This window comes from Hemitrygon akajei, chromosome 1 (genome assembly GCF_048418815.1).
Source record: "Hemitrygon akajei chromosome 1, sHemAka1.3, whole genome shotgun sequence".
Lineage (NCBI taxonomy): Eukaryota > Metazoa > Chordata > Chondrichthyes > Myliobatiformes > Dasyatidae > Hemitrygon > Hemitrygon akajei.
In genome coordinates, this window is record NC_133124.1 from 153,742,248 (window position 1) to 153,764,833 (window position 22,586).

At 43.3% G+C, this 22,586-nt stretch overlaps 1 protein-coding gene across 1 annotated transcript in view; it reads right to left on the minus strand.

The window, feature by feature from the left end:
• fer1l6 (fer-1 like family member 6) overlaps positions 1–22,586 on the minus strand; it is a 325,837-nt gene that overhangs the window by 300,275 nt on the left and 2,976 nt on the right. Inside the window, exon 2 of the mRNA XM_073053009.1 lies at positions 16,082–16,161. Within this exon, the coding sequence (XP_072909110.1) occupies positions 16,082–16,161 (80 nt within the window). The remainder of the gene's footprint in view (positions 1–16,081; positions 16,162–22,586) is intronic.

Below are 22,586 nucleotides of genomic sequence, written 5' to 3' on the forward strand. Positions count from 1 at the left end.
TATGACAAGCCATTCAATCCAGAAATCATTTTCCTAAACCTCTTTTGAACTCTCTCCAGTATCAGCACATCCTTTCCAAGATACAGAGCCCAAACTTGCTCACAATACTCCAAGTGAGGCCTCACCAATGCTTCATAAAAGTCTGAACATTACATCCTTCCTTTTATATTCTAGTCTTCTTGAAATGAATGCGAACATGAGGACATGATTTGAGAGTTAGGGGGCAAAAGTTTAGGGGTAACACGAGGGGGAACTTCTTTACTCAGAGAGTGGTAGTTGTGTGGAATGAGCTTCCAGTAGAAGTGGTAGAGGCAGGTTCGGTATTGTCATTTAAAGTAAAATTGGATAGGTATATGGACAGGAAAGGAATGGAGGGTTATGGGCTGAGTGCGGGCCAGTGGGACTAGGTGAGAGTAAGCGTTTGGCATGGACTAGAAGGGCCGAGATGGTCTGTTTCTGTGTTATAATTGTCAAATGGTTATATGGTTATAACATCGCATTTGCCTTTCTCACCACAGCCTGCAAATTAACCCTTAGGAATTCTGCTCAAGGACCTTTACACCTCAGTTTCTTGTATTTTCTCTCCATTTAGAAAATAGTCAACCCTTTCATTTCTTCGAACAAAGTGCATGACCATACTTCTTTGCCTATTCTCCAAATCTATCTGTCCTTCTGTAGCCTCTCTACTTCCTCAAAACTACATGCTCCTCCAGCTATCTTCATATTGTATGCAGACTTTGCAACAAAGCCATCAATTCCATCATCCAAATCATTGACATGTAATGTAAAAAGAATCAGTCCCCACACAGACTGCTGTGGAACACCACTAGTCAGAAAAAGCTCCATTTATTCCCACTCTTTGCCTCCTGCCAATCAGCCACTGCTTTATCCATGGTAGAATCTTGCCTGTAATACCACAGGCTTTTAACTAATTAAACAGCTTCCTGTGTGGCACCTTGTCAAAGGCCTTCTGAAAATCCAAGTACACAACATCAACTGATTCTCCATTGTCTTTCCTGCTTGTTACTTCTTCAAAGAATTCCAACAGATTTGTCAGACAAGATTTTCCCTCGAGGAAACCATGCTGACTATGACCCATTTTGTCATGTGCCTCCAAGTACCCCGAGACCTCATCCTTAATAATCAATTCCAACATCTTCCCAACCACTGAGGCCAGACTAATTGGCCCGTAGTTTCCTTTTTTCTGCCTCTCTCCCTTCTTGAAGAGTGAAATGACATTTCCAATTTTCTAGTCTTCTGGAATCTTTCCAAATTCTAGTGATTTTTGCAAGATTATTACCAATGCCTCCACGACCTATTCAGCCACCTCTTTCAGAACTCTGGGGTGTATGCTCTCTGGTCCAGGTGACTTACCTCCCTTCACACTCTTCAGTTTCCCAAGAACCTTCTCTCTAGTTACGGTAACTTCCAACACTTCACGACCACTGATACCTGGAACTTCCACCAGACTGCTAGTGTCCTTCCATAGTGAAGCTTGATCAGTTCATCCACTATTTCCTTGTCCCCCATTACTCCGGCATCATTTTCCAGTGATCTGATATCCACTCTTGCCTTTCTTTTACACTTTATGTATCTGAAGAAACTTTTGGTATCCTCTTTAATAAATCTCCAGTTCTTATTCTTCTGCCAAATTAGTTTAAGCCACAACCTAATCAGAATCAAGTTCATTATCATCGATATACTGTCTGTGGTGAGACTTGTTCTTTTGCTGTAGCAGTATAGAGCAATGCATAAAATATACTATCAATCACGCAAAGAAACATATGTAAGAAATTAAATGAGTAGTGCAAAAAGAGAGCAAAAATAGTGATGTGGTGTTAATGGGTTCATTGTCCATTCAGAAATCTAATGGTGGAAAGGAAGAAGCTGTTCCTAAAATGTTGAGAGAGTGACTTCAGTCTCCTGTACCTGCTCTATGATACTAGTGATGTAAAGAGAGTATGTCCTGGGTGGTGGGGGTCCATAACGATGGATGTCTTCTTTTGAAGCAATCACCCTTTGAAGATGTCCTCAATGCTAGTGCGGATAATGGAAAGGCCGAGTTTACAACCCTCTGCAGATATTTCTGATCCTGTGTAGTGTCCCCTCCATACCAGACGGTGATGCAACCAGTTAGAATGTTCTCCACGGCACATCTGTTGAAATTTGCTAGAGTATTTGGAGGCATAATGAACTCCTAATGAAATTAGCTATTGATCTGCCATCTTTATAATTGCATTAGTATGTTGGGCCCAGGATAGATCGCCAGGAGCCTGAAACTGCTCACTCTTTCCACAGCTGACCCCTCGATGAGGATTGGTGTGTGTTCCCTCAGCTTCCCCTCTGGAAGCAAGTTCCCCAAATCTCTTCCACCCATTGTGTTGATCTCAAGTTCAAGTTTAAATGTCTATTATCCGGTGGCATCAACCATTATAAAATGCTTTAAGTGGCTGGTCATGCAGAACATTTAAACCTTTCTCCTGGTTACACTGGTCCTTTTCCAGTTCACCTATTGCTCAAATCAATCCATTGATGATGCAATAGTCTCAGTCCTCCACTCTGTCCTATCCCACCTGGAAAATGTGGTCTAATATTCCGGACTACTGTTTATAGACTTCAGTTCAGCATTCAACACCAACATACCCCAGAAACTGGTGGGGAAACTGTCCTCGCCGAGTCTCAACACCTCCCTCTGCAACTGGGTACTGGACTTCTTAACAGTGAGGCCACAGTGTGGGCATCTGGGTCTCTCGTCCTGTTACGCTGAGCACTGGTGCTCCCCAAGGCCGTGTGCTCAGCCCACTGCTGACGCATGACTGTGTCGCAGGATCCAGCTCAGACCAGGTCATCAAGTTAGTAGATGACACAACAGTGGGTGGCCTTATCAAGAATGTGATGAGACAGAGTATAGAGAGGAAATGGAGTGGCTGGTGGATTGGTGTGAGAAGAACAACCTAAGCCTGAACGTGGAGAAGACAAAGGAAATCATTGTGGACTTCAGGAAGGTGCAGACAAACCACCCCCCTCTGCAAATACATTTCTCCTCCACACAGAGAGTTAAGTGCACCGAGTTCCTGGGAGTTCATATAACGGATGATGTCACCTGCTACCCTGAACATGAAGGCACAACAGCCTCTCCACTTCCTAAGAAGATTGAGGCAAACAAGGCTCCTATTCCCGCCCCCCCCCCCAGCCCCCATCTTGACTGTGTTTTACAGGAGAACCATTGAGAGTGTCCTGACAAGTTGCATCTCCATCTGGTATGGGAGCATTGGACCGGAAGTCCCTACAAAGGACTGTGAGAACAGCTGAGAGGATCATAGGGGTCTCCCTCCCATCTGTCAAGGACATTGATCAGGAGTGCTGCATACACAGGGCCCTTAGTAATTTTTAAGGATCCCACCCATTCAATCAGCATCCTCTTTGACTTTCTACCATCAACCAGGAGACTCTGACATATAAAGACAAGAACAGTCAGGATGAGAAATAGTTTCTTCCCCCAGGCCCCATCGTATTTGAAGTGTCACTGGTTAATCTGTTCCGTACCTTACAATAGTTAATATTAATGCACTTTAGTTTGTTATTTATGTGTGTTTCTTCTGTCGGTTTTATACTTACTTTCATAAGTTATCTTGTGTTATGTGAACAACTGTGTTTTACACCCTGGTTCAGAGAAACGCTGTCTCATTTCTATATAGATTATACGGTTATATACATACATGTAGTTAAATGACAATAAACTTCACTTGACTTGACTGTCAGTCTCTCTTTTCATTACCAAAACGGGTGAAATCTCTCTGTGCCTTGTTAGTGAGAGAGAGCGCCCGTGGCATGTCGAACTGTGGGTAAACAGTAGTTTTTGTTGATTGCAGTTCATGGCCTCTCCTTGGGTGTGTTGCTGCTGCTTGGTGAAACGGGCGGTGAGGGGAGGGCGAGGTCATCGAGGGAGGTGGGGGAGGGCGAGGTCATCGAGGGAGGTGGGGGAGGGGCTTTGGGGTTCACAAACAAAAGAAAACCTGCAGATGCTGGAAATCCGAGCAACACACACAAAATGCTGGAGGAACTCAGCAGCCCAGGCCAGTCCTGCCAAAGGGATTCGGCCCAAAACATTGACTATATCCTTTTCCTAGATGCTGCCTGGCCTGCTGAGTTCCTCCTGCATTTTGTGTGGGCTTTGGGGTTCTAACGTTTTTCTTTTGGGTTGCTTCTGTTTTTGTGCACGTCTGCGAAGACAAGTATTTCAGGTTGTATACTATATACATTCTCTGATAATAACCGCAATCATTTGACCTCTTCCACATCTCGACCCTGAACCCTACCTTGACCCCTAATTCCTCAGAACTATCCCTACAAACTTTAAAAAACAGCTAAGTATGAGCCATGATCTGGACAGAGCCCTCGGCTCGGCGATCTCTTGTCTTAAACAAGCAGCAGCCTAAGGCAGCAGACTATCACCAACCACTTAAGAGCAATTGGATGCTGGTCTGCCAAAAAAAAATGTATCCCTAGAACACAGAACAGTACAGCACAGTACAGGCCCATTGGTCCACACTGTTGTGCCAATTTCCTAACCTACTCCAAGATCAATCTAACACTTCCCTCCTCATTGCCCTCCAACTACACTAAATACCCTCAACATTCAATTATACAACAAAAGGCATCTCAGAAGAGCTCAATAACTGACAGTTTTCCCACCAGTACAAAGACCTGGAGGTTCCAACTGGCAGCAATACCTAGAAGGACCATCTTTAGTAATAAATGGACAAACCAGTTTACTGACCTTCTGTCTGGAAACAAGGATATTTCATGGTAATTTCTCTGGTAACAGCTGGTCTGAAGGTTAGATGAGAATATTCTCAAGGAGCAGTGCCTTAGGAAAGTAATGTCCATCAATAAGGATCCTTACCACCCAGGACATGCCCATTGGGAAGGAGGTACAGAAGCTTGAAGGCACACACAGCAATTCAAGAACAGCTTCTTCCCCTCTGCCATCCGATTTCAAAATGGACATTGAAACCATGAACAGGGCCTCACCACGTTTTTCAGTTCTGTTATTTTGCACTACTTATTTTAATTTAACTATTTAATAGACCTATATACACGTAATGTAATTCAACTTTATTCTCTATATTTATTTATCATGCATTTTCGTTGTACTGCTGCTGTAAAGGTAACAAATTTCATGATAAATGTCAGTGATATTAAACCGGATTCTGATTAGATTCAGATTCTGAAACCATAATTGATCAGATGCCAATGCCTGGTTTAACTCAAAAAAACACAATGGCAAAAAGGACAAGAGGTTGGCTGCAGTACACTTTATATTCAAATTTTTTTGCTGATAAATTACTTCCTGGTGAAAGAAATGAATCACAAAGAAAAAAATTTACATGAAACAATCACTCTCAACCTATTTGCTTTGCAGGTTGGGACAATGGCTTATTATAGGTACTTTCCCAGGAGAGTGGAAAAAAGTTGGCAATGAGTTGGTAAACAAATTTGTTGAATAATACTGTGGCTTTATGAGAAGAATGATCCTGGGAATCAGAAGGTTACTGTAGAGGATATTTCTGAGGCTACGTCCACACCAGACTGGATAATTTTGAAAATGCCGGTTTCACGTAAAAACGATAGGCGTCCACACCAGGCATTTTTGAAAGTACCTCCGTCCACATTAAAACAGGTGTTTGGATGAATCTCCTCCTACTGGGCATGCGCAGGACACATCTACAGAAAACAAGCGACATGTTTGGTGTCGAATCTCGCCGTGAAAGACTTGGAGCGCGTTTGTCCAGTTACAGACTAGAAAAACTTAAAAGGAATTGCCAAACGACGGACAGCTGTTGGCTCTCATGCAGGAGAACTTTAAACTAAAAATTCAAATACTGGAGCGTATGGAGGCGACCGACAGGGAGTTCACGGACAGTATTGGGAATATTTCCTACAGCCATAATCTCTTCACCAATGAAAGGGACGACAGCTACAACTAAATGCAATAAGACTTGTTATTGAGCAAAAGTGAAATTTGCTGTTACCTCATTTGTTTGCCTTTACTTCTGTCATGTCTTTCTGTATTATTTTTCTGTACTTAACATGTGCAATAAAACGAGTTACTGGGCAAAAGTGATTTTATTTTTACCTGAGTAAAAGTGAAACTTACAATTTTCCTTTTTTGTCCTTAACATTTTCACGTCTATGCCAAACATAAGCTACTACTTAAAAATGACATTTTGGTAGTAGTGACAATTGCATCTATTGAATGTTTGCACAAGCAATACATTAATAAAGCACCTTGTTAAATGTATAAAATATGCCTGCATCAGTATTATCTTGTATTTCCATACAATGTTACATTAGGCTGTTACACGTCTATTGTCAGAGAAGTACTCGCATAAGTAGGTAAACTACCTTCATACAAGCAAGGACCAAAAACAGAGCAAAGTGAGTATACTTGTTTATTCAGTAAATTATGGGTCAAAGTATTTGGTGAGTACATTTCTAACTCTTCTGGCTTCAGTCTCGTTGCCGTCTGTTCTGAAATTGTTAGGTTGTGTGGGGGTTTGAAATTCTCTGTCATACTGCAAAGCTGCAGTAACATTCTGCTCAGGGACAGTCTCCTGAAGACGTCTGCCATTGTTGTTGTGGTGTTGGAGGTTGCGTTCAAGAAAACTATGAAATGCCACACTGCCGCTGCTACCTGTTCCGGCACGTCATGACAGCGTTTGTAAAAAGCTTCGGTTAACCCATACACACTACACCGGCCAATCGGCGTTTTCAGATTTAAACACTCTGGAGAGCATTTTAGAAAAGCTCTGTTTTCGGGGGAGGAAAACGCAGTTTCAGTGTGGACAGAGGGTCAAAACGAAGAGAAAAAGCTTTAGTTATGGATTTATACGGTCTAGTGTGCACGTAGCCTGGGGCCTGTACAATGAAGTGAATCCCATCAAATATTGAAAAGCCTTGACAGATCAAAGGTGGAGAGGATGTTTCCAACAGAGGAGGAGGCTTGGGCCAGAGGACACCGCCTCTGAATACAAGGATATCCCTGTAGAACAGAAATAAGGATGTATTTCTTAACCCAGAAAGTGGTGAATCTCTGGAAAACGTTGCTAAAGATGGCAATGGAGGTCAAGTCATTGGGTATATTTAAAGTGGGGACTGACAGGTTTTTGATTAGTGAGGTATCAAAGGTTACAGGGAGAAGGCAGTGGAAGGGGGTTGAGTCAGATAATAAATCAGCTATGATGGAATAGTGCAGCAGACTCAGTGGGACAAACGGCCTAATTCTGCTGTTATGTCTTATGGTCTTATGTTCTCAACTTTAGATCCTGAGCTAGTAGGTGTCTCACTCTGGGACCTCACTCCATGTCTCAGGAACAGGAATGGCTGCTGAGTGGGCCAGGCTTTAGATGCTTCAAAAAGAACAAAGAGGGAGGCCAAAGACATGGTAGTGTGGCTTTGCTAGTTAGTGATAGTGTCACACTGCAGAAAAGGAGGAAGTCATGGAGGGATTGTTTACTGAGTCAGTGTGAGTGGAAGTCAGGAACAGGAAAGGGGCAACAACTCTACTGGGTGTTTTTTATAGACTCCCCAGTAATAACAGAGGTATCAAGGAGCAGATAGGGAGGCAGATTCTGGAACGGTCCAATAATAATAGGTTTGTTCTGATGGGAGATTTTAACTTCCTAATATTATAACTTTCCCAGTAGTATGAATGGCAGCGATGCTTCACTACCAGATGAACTCAACGCCTTCTATACCTGCTTTGAAAGGGAGAACACAACTACAGCTGTGAAGATCCCTGATGCACCTGATGACCCTGTGATCTCTGTCTCAGAGGCCGATGTTAGACTGTCTTTAAAGAGAGTGAACCCTCGCAAGGCAGAAGGTCCCGATGGAGTACCTGGTAAGGCTCTGAAAACCTGTGACAACCAACTAGCAGGATTATTCAAAAACGTTTTCAACCTCTCACTACTACAGGCAGAAGTTCCCACTTGCTTCAAAAAGGCAACAATTATACCAGTGCTTAAGAAGAATAACGTGGGCTGCCCTAGTGACTATCACCCAGTAGCACTCACATCGACAGTGATGAAATGCTTTGAGAGGCTGGACCTGCAACCATGCAATTTTCCTATCACCACAATAGCTCAATGGCAGACACAATCCAGAATTGGCTTGCCCACAGATGGAAAAAGGTGGTTGTAGATGGTTTGTATTCTGCAAGGAGGTCGGTGACGCAGGGATCTGTTCTGGGACCCTGGCTCTTCATGATTTTTATAAATGACCTGGATGAAGAAGTAGAAGGGTGGGTTAGTAAGTTTGCTGATGACACAAAGGTTGGGGGTGTAGGGGATAGTCTGGATGGTTGTCAGAGGTTACAGCGGGACATTGATAAAATGCAGAATTAGGATGAAAAGTCCAATGGTGGGTGTTTCGAAGGCACTGCCAGCGGCAGTGGTGGAAGCAGATACAATAGGGTCTTTTAAGAACCTCTTGGATAGGTACATGGAGTTTAGAAAAAGAGAGGGCTATGCTCTAGGGAAATTCTAGTTAGTTTCTAGAGTAGGTTACATGGTCAGCACAACATTGTGGGCTGAAGGCCTTGTAATGTGCTGTAGATTTCTATGTTCTACGAGAACGCTGGTGGGGAGTTTGACTGGGGCGGTGCACCTGTCACACTATAGCAAGCTCAGGGAGGATAGAACCTTCTAGTAAAGCAGAATTTGCTTCAAGATAATATGCATTTATACTTCATTGTAATTGTAAACAGAAGTCAGTAATTCCAGATAAATAACGTATTTGGTTCATTTCAATGATTAAGATTCTGGGCTGTCATTTTCTGTACAAAATGATCCCAGTGTTCTTTTCTAGGCAGAGGTCCATTCCCAGATGTTAATGTAGGGTAATGTACAGAACTTAACATTAGCTTGGTGTTCACTTTAAGAGGCTGGTCTGTCGTGATAAGGTAATTACGTTAAGGACTATTACTGTGCCTTGTGTTCAGTTTTTTGGCGTTCAACAAATAAGATGTTACGGCCTTTCTTAAACATAAAACACCTCCATATTTTTATTTGTGACCCCAGTGCTCTAGAATGATTCCAGACTTATTGAACGTGTTGGCCAATGCTGTCAGTGTCAGCACATTGGGACGTAATAGGTCTCTGAATACCGTAGCTCCAGCTGCTGGGGTCATATGATGTTCATTACAGTCACCATTGCGCCACTGCACATGAGTTTACTTGATTGCTGGGCAAATTCCCAAACCTCACCAAGCCCACATTCTCCACTATAGTCACAGAACATGGGGTCAAGCACCACATTCCCACAGCTGGCCCACCAGTCCGTGCCCCCGCACGCAGACTAGACCCAGGAAAGCTGGTAACTGCGAATGCTGAGTTTGCAGACATGGAAAGGTTTGGCATTGTATGCCAGTCAAACAGCCCCTGGCTTTGCCCCTCCATTTGATCCCTAAGTCCGATGGTCATTGCCGCCCATTTGGTGATTACCACCTTAACAAGGCCAGCGCTACGGATCATTACCCAGTCCCACAGATCCAGGACTTCTCGGCACGTTTAGTCGGAAACAGTTGAATGACTGGTGCCCTGTTGCACTCACTTCAGCATCAAAACTCCCCCCAGACTTGACAGGAAGATCAGAGATCTCGGCTTGCACCCTACCTTGTTCAGCTGGATCCTAGACTTCCTATTGGATTGCCGATAGGAAGTAAGGATGGGCTCCCTCTCCTCTGCACCTCTGACCATCAACACAGGTGCCCCCCAGGGTTGTATACTGAGTCCCCCTCTCTACTCCCTTTCCACCCACGACTATGCTGCCACACACAGCTCCAATCTGCTGATCAAATTCGCAGATTACACAACTTCGATCAGCCTTATTTCTAGCAGTAATGAGACAGCCTACAGAGGAGAGGTTGACACCCTGACACAGAGGTGGCAGGATAACAACCTCTCCTTCAACATCAAAAAAAAACAGAAGAGCTGATTGTGGATTAAAGGAGGAATGGAGACAGGTTCGGCCCAATCAGTATCAATTTTTACTTCCTCACATTGTGTGATGGATGTAAGATTTAAATAAATTCTAAATTCTAAGTAAATTTTTTCCAAATTCAATCTAGTGAGGGGCTACCATCAGGGGCCTGTGTGCTCAGAAGACATTCCCAAAAGGGCTGTAATAACCCATTTGGCCTCTTTGAGTTTCCGCATATGCCATTTGGGCTGAAAAATGTGACACAGACATTTTAATGGCTGTTGGACTCTGTATTAAAAGATTTAGATTTTCTTTTAATTTACGTGGATGATGTACTTGTTGGATTTCCCAGTGCATCCAAATCCAAAATTGTGTCTCATCTTTGCACCAAGCGCTTAAGCCAACATGGTTGATTATTAACCCAGCTAAATGCCAGTTTGGGTTGGACACCATTGACTATCTCGGCCATCGCATCTTCACAAAGAATGTGAAAGCCCTCCCATCAAAAGTAGCCGTTATTATGGATTTCCTACTGCCCCGCATTAATAAAAACTACAGGAATTTTAGGCATGGTGAATTTCTATCACTGCTTCATTCTGTGAGCCGCTGAACTTCTGCTTCCCCTGTAGGGTGATCTTAAAGGCAATACCCCTCATCACATGCTTGACTGATCAGCGGATGTGACCAGAGCTCTTTCCAACGTGACCCTACCGGCGCACTTCTACTGATGCTTCAGACTATGCTGTGGGTGCTGTGCATGAACAGCTGGTGGGAGGCGTGTGGCCTTCTTTACCGACAGCTCCATCCTCCCAAAAGGAAGTACAGCACGCTTGACCATGAGATTTTCAGTCTATATCTAGCTGTCCGCCATTTTTGTTTTCTTCTAGAGGGTCATCATTTCACAGTGTTTGTTGACCACAGACCACTTGCACATGTGATGGCCAAAACATCAGACCCTTGGTCTGCACAACTGCAATACCACCTAGCCTACATATCAGAGTTCACAACTGATATACAGCATATCAAGGGGAAATGTCATGCCATGGCTGATTGGCTGGCCGTGAGAGCCATTGAGACTCTTCACATCAGGACTGATTATGCCGGTATGACAGGAGACCAAGCTACTGAGCAAGAGGTCCAGGCTTCCCAAACAGCAGTCATGGACCTGTGATTAGGCCATTTGGCCCATTGAGGCTGCACCGCCATTTCGTCATTGCTGATCCATTTTTCCTCAGCCCCAATCTCCTGCCTTCTCCCCATATCGTTTCATGCCCTGACAAATCAAGAATCTATCAACCTCTGCCTTAAATACACAAACAGACTTGACCTTCATGACTGCCTGTGGCAATGAATTCCAAAGATTCATTACTCTCTGGCTAAAGGTATTCCTGCTCATCTCCATTCGAAAAGGACAGCCTCTATTCTGGGGCTGTGTCCTCTGGTCTTAGTACCTCCCACCATGGGAAACCTCCTCTCCACATCCACTCTATCAAAGCTTACACCATTTGAAGTCACTCCTCATTCTCCTACACAGATCAGGGAAGCTGGGGTTTCTCTCCTGTGCGACGTCTCAACCAGACACCCTAGCCCCAAAACTGCCTGTAAACTGGAGGCAGTTTTTGACTCCGAAAGGACGCTGGAAGGACTCACAGAATCTGGTTGTGCTAAAGTTTGTGTGGCTCAGCCTTAGAATGTGCGAGCAGGATTGGACTGCAGCCTGTGTTGAGTGCCAGCGGATGAAAATTAACCGTCATGTCTGGGCGCCATTGGCATCTTCTGAGGTCGCTGAATGATGGTTTGACCATGTCAATGTGGACCTTGTTGCCCTCTCTCACCACACCCCCCATGATTTCATGCACCTGCTTACCATGGTGGACTGTACCACTAGATGTTGTCCGTCCAGCATCAACAATGGCTGCAGATGTGGCTCAGGCATCCATCAGTAGCTGGTTGCTCGGTTTGGCACCCCATCTGATATTTCCTCTGACCACGGTGCCCAATTCGTATCAGACCTCTGGGCTGCGATGGCCTGGGACCTTGGCGTTAGGCTACCTCACACCACGGTGTATCATCCACAGTCCAAAAACCTATGCCAGCAGCTTCACCACTTCTTAAAGCCTGCTCTGAGGGCTTCCCTGACCTGCTGGGGCTCAGAACACCTCCAAGAGGGGTACCTGCAGTTACCTTCCGCTGAATCGATATACTGGCAGCTATATAAATGCCAGGTGACTTTATTCCAGACACCACGACTGCCTTGTCAGCCTCTCCTCAGTAAATCCAATTCCTTTTCATCTATTCCTACCTCCCATCATAGTATACCGCATTCTTGGATTCCTCTTGACCTACATTCTGCCTCATTTGTTTTCGTCCTCCATGTTGCACACCAACATTCCTTTAGGCTGTGTTTTGGAATGGAGAGAAAAGACTTTTATCATAGGTAAGAGGGGTAAACTTGAACGTGTTTCAGTAGATCACCTTAGGCCGGCCACCAAGATTTGTAGGATTCCGCTGCCAATGCCACTTCACTACAGGACCATGAGCGTGTCAACACACCTCTGGACGAGCCAGAGGTACCTGCTGTTCCTCCATCCATGGAGCATAGGACCCCGAGCTCTAGACAGGATCACAATGGCTGTTTTAGTGAATTCTGGTGGGGCCTGTGTAGGGTAACGTAATTGGAAGAAACAGACACAATTCACAACTGCTGACATTGGGCTAGGGTTCATTCTAAGAAGCTGGTCTGATTTGATGATGTAATTACTCTGTGGATGTTTATCATGCTTTGTGTTCAGGTTTCTGTGTTTAATAAATTATTTGTTATGGCTTTTCTTAACATAAAACACCTCCACCTTTTTATTTGTGAAAACCCTATATCAACCAATGGTAAGAGGGATCACCTTCAGATATTACACCAGGTTTGACTCAATAACCTAGGGCTACCACAGTAGTTGTCCAGTTTAATGGTGTCAGTCATTGCAAATTCTGTCCTACTCCAGAGGCAAGAGCACAATATTCAGGCACCAGCTCCAGTCCCCCACTGAATGAGTACAGCCCTGTGGAAGATGCAGCTGTCAGGTAAGACATTAACCCCCTGGTGAGGTCACAGGAGATTCTGTAGCATGTTCTTAAAAATATGCAGCTTTTTATTCGTGTGATTCTCTCCATGATTTGCTCGTCCACCATAGACTTTGGAATATCCTGAGCTCGTGTTACATGTTAGTTAAAAAGAAATCTGCCATTTTCCTTCTCTTAGTAATCATTAACCATCTTATACACATAAAACCAGAAGGCACAGAGGCAGAATTAGGCCATTCAGTGCATCAAGTCTGCTCCACCATTCCATTATGTCTGATTTGTTATCTTCTCAATCCCATTATCTTGCCTTCTCCCCATTACCACTGACATTCTAACTAATCAACAATGTATCAACTTCTGCTTTAACCATCCCCCATGCATTGGCCTCCATAGCTGTCCATGGTACGGAATGACATGATAACCCATCCTCTGGCTAAAGAAATTTCTCCTCACCTCCGTTCTAAAGGAACACCTGTGAGATCATTCCGAGAAGACTGAATCTCTTCAATCCAGATTTCTGACAATGTGAGTCATGTTACTGATATTCCTCCACTGGTACAGATTGAGGCAGCATGGTAACATAGTGGTTAGAGTGAGGCTATTACAGCGCCAGCGACCAGGGTTCAATTCCCGCCACTGGAGTTTGTGCGTCCTGCCTGTAACCACACAGGTTTCCTACAGATGCTCTGGTTTCCTCACACATTTCAAAAGGCCTGTTACCATGCTGTATTTATATAACATAAATAAAAGCAGCACAGTTCATTCAAACTCTCCTCTAACCTGACACTCAGTTGGCTTGTCGACACTCCACTTCGATTGATTGGATATGCTCATTGAATCAAGGAAGACAATTTCACTTAAAGTCAAAGTAAAATTTATTATCAAAATACGTATATGCTACCATATTTATATCAGTTTATTTCAACATCATTCATAAAGAATATACACTTGTGGCCACTTTATTAGGTACCGTTCAAACCTAGTAAAATGGCCACTGAGTGTATTTTCATGGTCTTCTGCTGCTGTAACCTATCCACTTCAAGGTCTGATATGTTGTACATTCAGAGATGCTCTTCTGCACACCACTGTCAAAATGCTTCATTATTTGAGTTATCTTCACCTTCCTCTCAGCTTGAAACCATATGGCCCTTCTCTTCTCACCTCTCTCACTAACAAGGTATTTTCACCCACAAGACTGCCACTCACTAGCTGTCTTTTTGTTTTTCACACCATTCTCTGTAAATTCCTATTGTGCGTGAACATCCCAGGAGATCAGCAGTTTCTGAGATACTCAGATCACCCATTTGGCACCAACAATCTTTCCACGGTCAAAGTCACTTAGATCACATTTCTTCCCCATTCTGATGTTTGGTCTGAACAAGAACCGAAGCTCTTGACCGTGTCTTCATGCTTTTACGCATTGAGTTGCTCCTACGTAATTGGTTGATTAGGTATTTGCATTAGCGTGAAGGTGTATAGCTGTACCTATTAAAGAGGTTATGAGTGTATAAAGCTTTGCTAGATTTTACAGATTTTACAGTAGATATCATGATATCTACTGCTGATTGTATTATTTGCAATGAAATGATTTATAGATTGGTATTGTCTATCTATATCAATTTTATCAGCCTTTCTGAACATGGAGATCACATTAATCACTTCCCAGTTAACTTGTTCTTCCCTGTGTCTGTTGACTGCATTGGTGATTGAAAGAATGTACAGGGGGGAGAAAAAGGATCTAGTGCTTTCCCAGTGTACATGACAAGTAAACTTTTCTCTGGCTTCCAGCCAGGTAGAGTGACTGATTGTAAACGGCATTTCGATGACAACTCTTCCATCTTCATCGGGGATGATGCCTGGGCATGTCAAGTCCAGTGGTATTTATACCGTCGCCCGTCCCTCCTGATTGGTTACTCTTCATCCAATCAGCTTTCCGCTCTCCCCACCTTGTTTACAATTGAATTCCAGTTCTTACAGAGAATAAGACCTTCATCTTTGTTAAAATTATTTTCCTCTAGTTTTATTTCAATGGCTCACTTCACCAGGCAATCCCAAGGGTCATTGGCACAGCATAGCAGGTTTGTGCCATCAAAGTCAATCTTATGGCCATTGCGAATGCAATGTCCTACTACTGCCAATGTCTGCAGGTAACCCAAATGGATACATTTCCTGTGCTTCGCGATGCGGGTTTCCACTGGCCGATATGCACTGCTCCACATTCAGGGTGGAAGTCAGAAGTAGGGTTTTTATGATGGGTGTGTGGAACACCCTGCCAAGGGGTGGTGGTAGAGGCAGATATGTTAGGGACATTTAAGAAACTCTTAGATAAGCACATGGATGATAGAAAAATGGAGGGAAGAGCTAGATTGATCATGTTAAAAAGTGTTGTAAATTACAGTAAATAATTACTCTCTGAATACTTATGGAGAAAGATAACTACCTGATTTAATTTGGAATACATTTGTTAACATATGAGCTGAACAATCTCAATCAATCTTCCGCATTTCATAGTATTCCTTTCATAGAGTCATAGAGCACAGCATACAAACAGTCCATTCGGCCCATCTAGGCCACGTAAACAGTTCATCTGCCAAATTCTATTGATGTGAACCTGGATCATAGCCCCCCCCCCCATAACCTCCCTATACAAGTACTTATCAAAACTTCTCTTAAGTGTTGAAATCAAAACCATATTCACCCATTCATTCCATACTCTCACCACCCACTGTTAAGTTCTGCTGGCAGCTCGTTCCAAAGAGGTTCCCCTTAAACGTTTCACCTTTCACCCTTAACCCATGATCTCTAGCTCTAGTCTCACCCAGCCTCAGTGGAAAAAGCCTGCTTGCATTTACCCCATCTATACCCCTCATAATTCTGCATACCTCTGTCAAATCACCCTTCATTCTCCTATGCTCGAGGGAATAAAGTCCCAACTTATTCAACTTTTCCCTATAATTCAGGTCCTCAAGTCCCAAACATCCTTGAAAATAGTTGTGAAGTGTATTTAATTTTGTGGCCTTACCTAGTATGGCTTTGTTTTCTATAAATAAACCTTTCTCTTCTTTTTTCTTTTTCAGTTTTAATCCAGCAAATATCTTCTTTCTATAAATAAACACATACTCTGTTATTGAGAGTCAATGGTAAATGTTTGAAATAAAAAGAGCCAAAAGAAGGTGAGAATCTCTGATTCATTAGCAATGCAACAAATGAGTAATTTCAGAATCAGAATCAGACTCAATATCACTGACATATGTGCAGCAGTACAGTCCAGTACATAAACAATTGTAAATTACCTGAAGAAATATATTAAATTAAATTTAATACCTAGCACATAAAGAGAGCAAAAAATGTGGTATTCTCGTGGGTTCGGAAATCTGATGGCAGAGGAGTAGAAGCTATTTCTAAAATGTTGAGAGTGCTTCTGGCTGCTGTACCTCCCCCACCATGGCAATAATAAGAAGATGGCATGTCCTGGGTGATGGGATGCTCTTATTGATGGGTGCCACCTTTTTGAAGCATTGCTTTTTGAAGGTGTTCTTGCTGGTAGGGAGCCAAGTGTCTATGATGGTGCTAACAGTAGAGATGCCAGACAGGGTAATCGAATGTTCCTCTTGCAGGATGTGGGAAGGCAGGGAGACTTCTCACAATGGTAAGAAGTGCTTCTATCAATCAGCGTTAAGGAGTTGGAGCTGGAACTGGTTGAACTTGGGATCATTGGGGAGGCTGAGGGGTTGATAGAAAGGACATATAGAGATGTAGTTGCAGGACACAGGAAAGTGGATGACAGTCAGGAAAGGGAACGGGGTTAAAGAGCCAGTGCAGAGTACCCCTGTGGCCATCCCTCTCAACAACAAGTATATCACTTTGGATACTATTGGGGGACGGGGGGTGGGGGTAACCTAACAGAGGAAACTCACAGTAGTCAGGTCTCTAGCATTGAGTCTGCCTCTGTGACTCAGAAGAGAAGTGGGGTGAGGAGGCATGCTCTGTGAAAGGGGATTTGTTAGTCAGGGGAACAGCCAGGAGGTTCTGTGGGTAAGAATGAGATTCCTGGATAGTATGTTGCCAAAGTCTGGGATCTCTCGGATCAAGTCCTCAGCATTCTTAAGTGGGAGGGTGAACAGTCAGAAGTCATGGTCCATGTAGGTACCAATGAGATGGGTAGAACAAGTGACAAGGTTCTGCAAAGGGAGTTCAGGAAGTTAGGTGATAAGTTAAAGGACAGGACCTCCAGGGTTGTGATCTCAGGATTGCTACCCATGCCACATGCTAGTGAGACCAGAACCAGGAAGATTATACAGTTTAATATGTGGCTAAGGAGCTGGTGTAGAAGGGAGGGCATAAGATTTTTGGATCATTAGGCTCTCTTCCAAGGAAGGTGGGACCTGTACAGAAGGGATGGTTTGCACCTGAACTTGAGGGGGACTAATATCCTAGTGGGAAGGTTTGTTAATGCTGGACAGTGGAGCTTAAGCGAGAGTTGATGGGGGATGGGAACCACAGTGCCAGAACAGTTAGTGGAGAGGTTGTGGAGGCAGATGTTGGTAAGACCTCACAAAGGTTTGGAATCAAAAGGTTGAGCATGGTGCGACTAATGTCCTGAGCTGCTTATATTTCAAAGCAAGAGGTATCGTAGGAAGGGCGGATGAGCACAAGGCATGGATCAACACCTGGAATTATGACAGTTTACCATTAATGAGTCTGGGTTGTAGGAGGAGCAGGACTGGCAGCTCAATATTCCAGGCTTCTGTTGTTTTAGAGGTGACGGAGAGGGAGGGAATAAGGAAAGAGAGGCAGCGTTACTAGTCAGGGAAATGTCACGGCAGTGCTCATTTAGGACAGACTGGAGAAATCAGAAAGGTATGATCACATTAATAGGGCCATATTACAGTCTTTGGGACTGAGAGGAACAAATTTGTAAAGAGATCACAGACAGTTGCCAGAAACATAAGGCTGTTGTTATACGCAAACACGAGGAAATCTGCAGATGCTGGAAATTCAAGCCTCACACACAAAATGCTGGTGGACCGTAGCAGGCCAGGCAACATCTATAGGGAGAAGCACTGTCAACGTTTCGGGCCGAGACCCTTCATCAGGACTAATTGAAAGAAAAGATATAAAATCTCTTACTATCTTTTCTTTTAGTTAGATCTGACGAAGGGTCTCAGACCAAAATATCGGCTGTACTACTTCCTATAGATGCTGCCTGGCCTACTGCATTCCACCAGCATGTTGTGTGGGAGGCTGTTGTTATAAGTGATTTTAACTTTCCACATATTGACTGGGAATCCCATACTGTAAAAAATCAAAATGGGATAGAGTTTGTGAAATGTGTTCAGGAATGTTTCCTTCATCAGTCCTTAGAAGTCCCAACAAGAGTGTTGACAATATTGGATCTGCTGTTAGGGAATGAGTCAGGGCAGGTGACAGAAGTTTGTGTAAACAAACACTTTGCCTCCAGTATTCATAATATCATTAGTTTCAAAGTAAATATGCAAAGTATACCTGGTCCACAGGTTGACATTCTAAATTGGAGAAAAGCCTATTTTGATGGTATCAGAAATGATCTGGCAAGTATAGATTGGGACAGGCTGTTTTCTGGCAAAGGTGTTCTTGGAAAGTGAGAGGCCTTCAAAAATGCAGTTGGAAGAGTACAAAGCTTGTATGTGCCTGTCAGAATAAAAGGTAAAAATAACAATTTGGGGAAACTTGGTTTTCAAAAGATATTGAGGCCCTGGTTAAGAGAAAAAAAGGAGATGCATGGGGAAGTAGGAATAAATGAGGTGATTATGGAGTAGAAGAAATGCAAGAGAAATCAGGCAGACAAAAAGAACACATAAAGTTGCTCTAGCAGACAAGGTAAAGGAGAATCCTCAGGGATTCTACAGGTATGTTAAGAGTAAAAGGATTGTAAGGGACAAAATTGGCCCTCTGAAAGACCAGAATGGTAATCCATGTGGGGAACCAAAATAGATCGGGGAGATTTTAATGAATTCTTTGCATCCGTATTTACTCTGGAGGTGGATATGGAGTCTATGTGGCATCGTTCATGGACCCTGTACAGATCACAGAGGAGGAGGTGTTTGCTACCCTGAGGCAAATCAGGGTGGATAAATCCCCAGGGCCTGTCAAGGTGTTCCCTCGGACCCTATGGAGTCAAATACAGAAATTGCCAGGTCCTGAGCAGAGAGATTTAAAACATCCTTAGTGACAGGAGAGATACTGGAGGATTGGAGGATATCCAATGTTGTTCTGCTGTTTAAACAGAAACCAGGAGATTATCCAGTAAGTATGACATCAGTTGTGGGTAAGTTATTGGAAGATATTTTAATGGACCAGATATGTTTGGATAGAAATGGACTGATTAAGGGTAATCAGCATGGCTTCATGCATGGTAGGTCATTTCTAACAAATCTAATAAAGTTTTTCAAGGAAGTTACCAGGAAGATGGATGACGGGAAGGCGGTGGATGTTGTCCACATGGACTTTAGTAAGGCATTTGACAAGATCCCGCACGGGTCACTTGGTATTCAAGATGAGGAAGTAAATTCATTTTGCCTGTGGCTTTGTGGGAGAAGCCAGAGAGTGGTAGTAGAGGGTTGCGTCTCTGACTGGAGGTCTGTGACTAGTGTTGTGCCACAGGGATGGGTGCTTCTTCCTTTGTTGTTTGTCATCTATATCAATGATAATGTGGTTAATTGGATCAGCAAATTTGCAGATGACACCAAGATGACACCAAGTGGTAGAGGCAGGTTCAGTATTGTCATTTAAAGTAAAATTGGATAGGTATATGGACAGGAAAGGAATGGAGGGTTATGGGCTGAGTGCAGATAGGTGGGACTAGGTGAGAGTAAGTGTCGGCACGGACTAGAAGGGCCGAGATGGCCTGTTTCCGTGCTGTAATTGTTATATGGTTATAAGATTAGGGGTGTAGTGGACAGCGAGGGAGGCTATCATGGCTTGCAGGGGATCTGGATCAGCTGGAAAAATGGGCTGAAAAACGACAGATGGAGTAATGCAGCCAAGTGTGATGTTTTACACTTCAGTCGGACTAAACAGGATGGGTCTTACATTGTGAAAAGGAGGGCACTGAGAAGGGTAATATAACAGAGGGATCTGGGAATACAGATCCATAATTCATTGAAAGTGGCGTCACAGGTAGATAGGGTTGTAAAGAAAGCTTTTAGCTCATTGGCCTTCATAACTCCATATATTCAATCTAGAAGGTAGGATGTCATATTGAAGATGTACAAGATGTTGGTGAAGCCTAGTTTGAAGCATTCTGTGCAGTTGGATCACCTACCTACAGGAAATATGTAAACAAGGTTGAAAGAGTCCAGAGAAAATATACAAGGATATTGCTGGGTCAAGAGGACCTGAGTTATAAGGAAAGGTTTAATAGGTTAGAAATGTTTTCTTTAGAACATAGAGAACTGAGAGGAGATTTGATAGAGGTATACAAAATTATGAGGGGTATACATAGGGTAAATGCAGGCAGGCTTTTTCCGCTGAGGTTGGGTGGGACTACAACCAGAGGTCATGACTTAAGGGTAACATGAGGGGAATCTTCTTCATTCAGTGGGTCGTGAGAGTGTGGAATTAGCTGCCAGCACAAGTGGTCCATGCGAGATCAATTCCTACATTTAAGAGAAGTTTGGATAGGTACATGGATTGAAGGGATATGGGGGGCTATGGTCCAGGTGCAGGTCATTGAGATTAGGCAGTTTAAATAGTTTTAGCATGGACTAGGTGGGCAGAATGGCCTTTTTCTGTGCTGTACTTCTCTGTGACTCTATGACTGAGTTTACAATTCTGCAGATTTTTTCACTCCAGTGCAGGGGGCCCTCCATACCAAGTGGTGGTGCAACCAGTTAGAATACTTCCCATGGTACATCTTTAGAAATTTGCTACAGTCTTTGGTGACATCCCAAATCTCCTCACACTTCTAACTTAATACTTTATATGTAGACACAGTTTGAAAGAATCAAAAGGAAGCTGACTTGTAATTTATCCTTAAATATTCTTCCACACAGCTACCACTCTCACACTTCTACTAATAGTAAGTCCTTCACAGAATTAGTCATTAAATCTTCCAGTTCCATTTTTTCCTGCAGTATTGTCAATATTTCAAGAAGGAAATGATAAACCATATAAGTGTCAATTCGTGATTTTCGAGAATGGTACAGTATGATGTGAAACATCATTCCGACTCCATCGATTTCCGTTGTTGTCAGAATACAACATAAGACTACAGAAAATAGTGAAATCTTGCTTCCATCTTAACAACATAAGACGTAGAGGTAGCATTTGGCCATTTGGCTCATCAAATCTACTCTGTCATTCCACCATGGCTGATTTATTATCCCTCTCAACCCCATTCTCCTGCCATTTGACGGTCTTATTAATCAAGAACTGATCAACCACTACCATAAAGATACAAAATAACTTGGCCTCCACAGCCATCTGTGGCAATGAATTCCACAGAGTTGTCCTATTCTGAGGCTGTGCCCTCTGTTCTTCGACTCCTCCACTATTGGGAACAGCCTCTATCTAGACCTTTCAATATTTGATCGGTTTCAATGAGATCCCTCCCTATTCATCCATACTCAGTGAGTACACACCCAGAGCCATCATACATTAACCCTCTCATTCATGGGATCAATCTTGTGAACTCTCTCTGGACCCTCTTCCTTTCTTAGATAAGGGGCCCAAACCTGCTCAGAATACTCCAGATATGGACTGACTAATGCCTACTAAAGCCTCAGCATTGCCCTTGCATCCAAACACAGCTGATTTACACAGTGGCCACTTTATTATGTACCTCCTGCACCAAATCAAGTGGCCACTGAGTGCATGTTCTTGGTCATTAGCCAGCATGGTTTCCTTACGGGAAAATCCTGCCTGACAAACTTGTTGGAATTCTTTGAGAAGGTTACGAGTAGGATAGATAAAGAGGATGCAGTGATTGTTGTATATATGGACTTCTAGAAGCTCCTTGACTAAATGGGCAAGAAAGTGCAAAATGAAATACAATGTTGGAAATTACAGTCATGCACTTTGGTAGTAAAAATAAATGTGCAGACTATTATCTGAACAGAGATGCAAAGGGAGTTTGGAGTCCTTGTGCAAAACACCCTAAAGGTTAACTTGCAGGTAAATGTAATGTTAGCATTAATTTCTAGAGGTCTAGAATGCAGGAGCAGAGAAGTGATGCTGAGGCTAACTGGTGAGGTCTCACCTTGAGTATTGTGAACAGTTTTGAGCTCCTGGCATTACTGGCATTGGAGAAGATTCAGTGGAGTTCACAGGGATGATTCCGGGATTGAAAGGTTATCATACAGAGAATGTTTGATAGCTCTGGGTCTGTACTCACTGGAATTTAGAAGGATGAGGAATCTCATTGAAACCTTTCAAATGTTGAAAGACCTAGCAGAGTAGATATGGAAAAGATGTTTCCCAAAGTGGGGGAGTCTAGGACAAGAGCACACAGCCTCAGGATAGAGGAGCATCCGTTTAAAACAGAGATG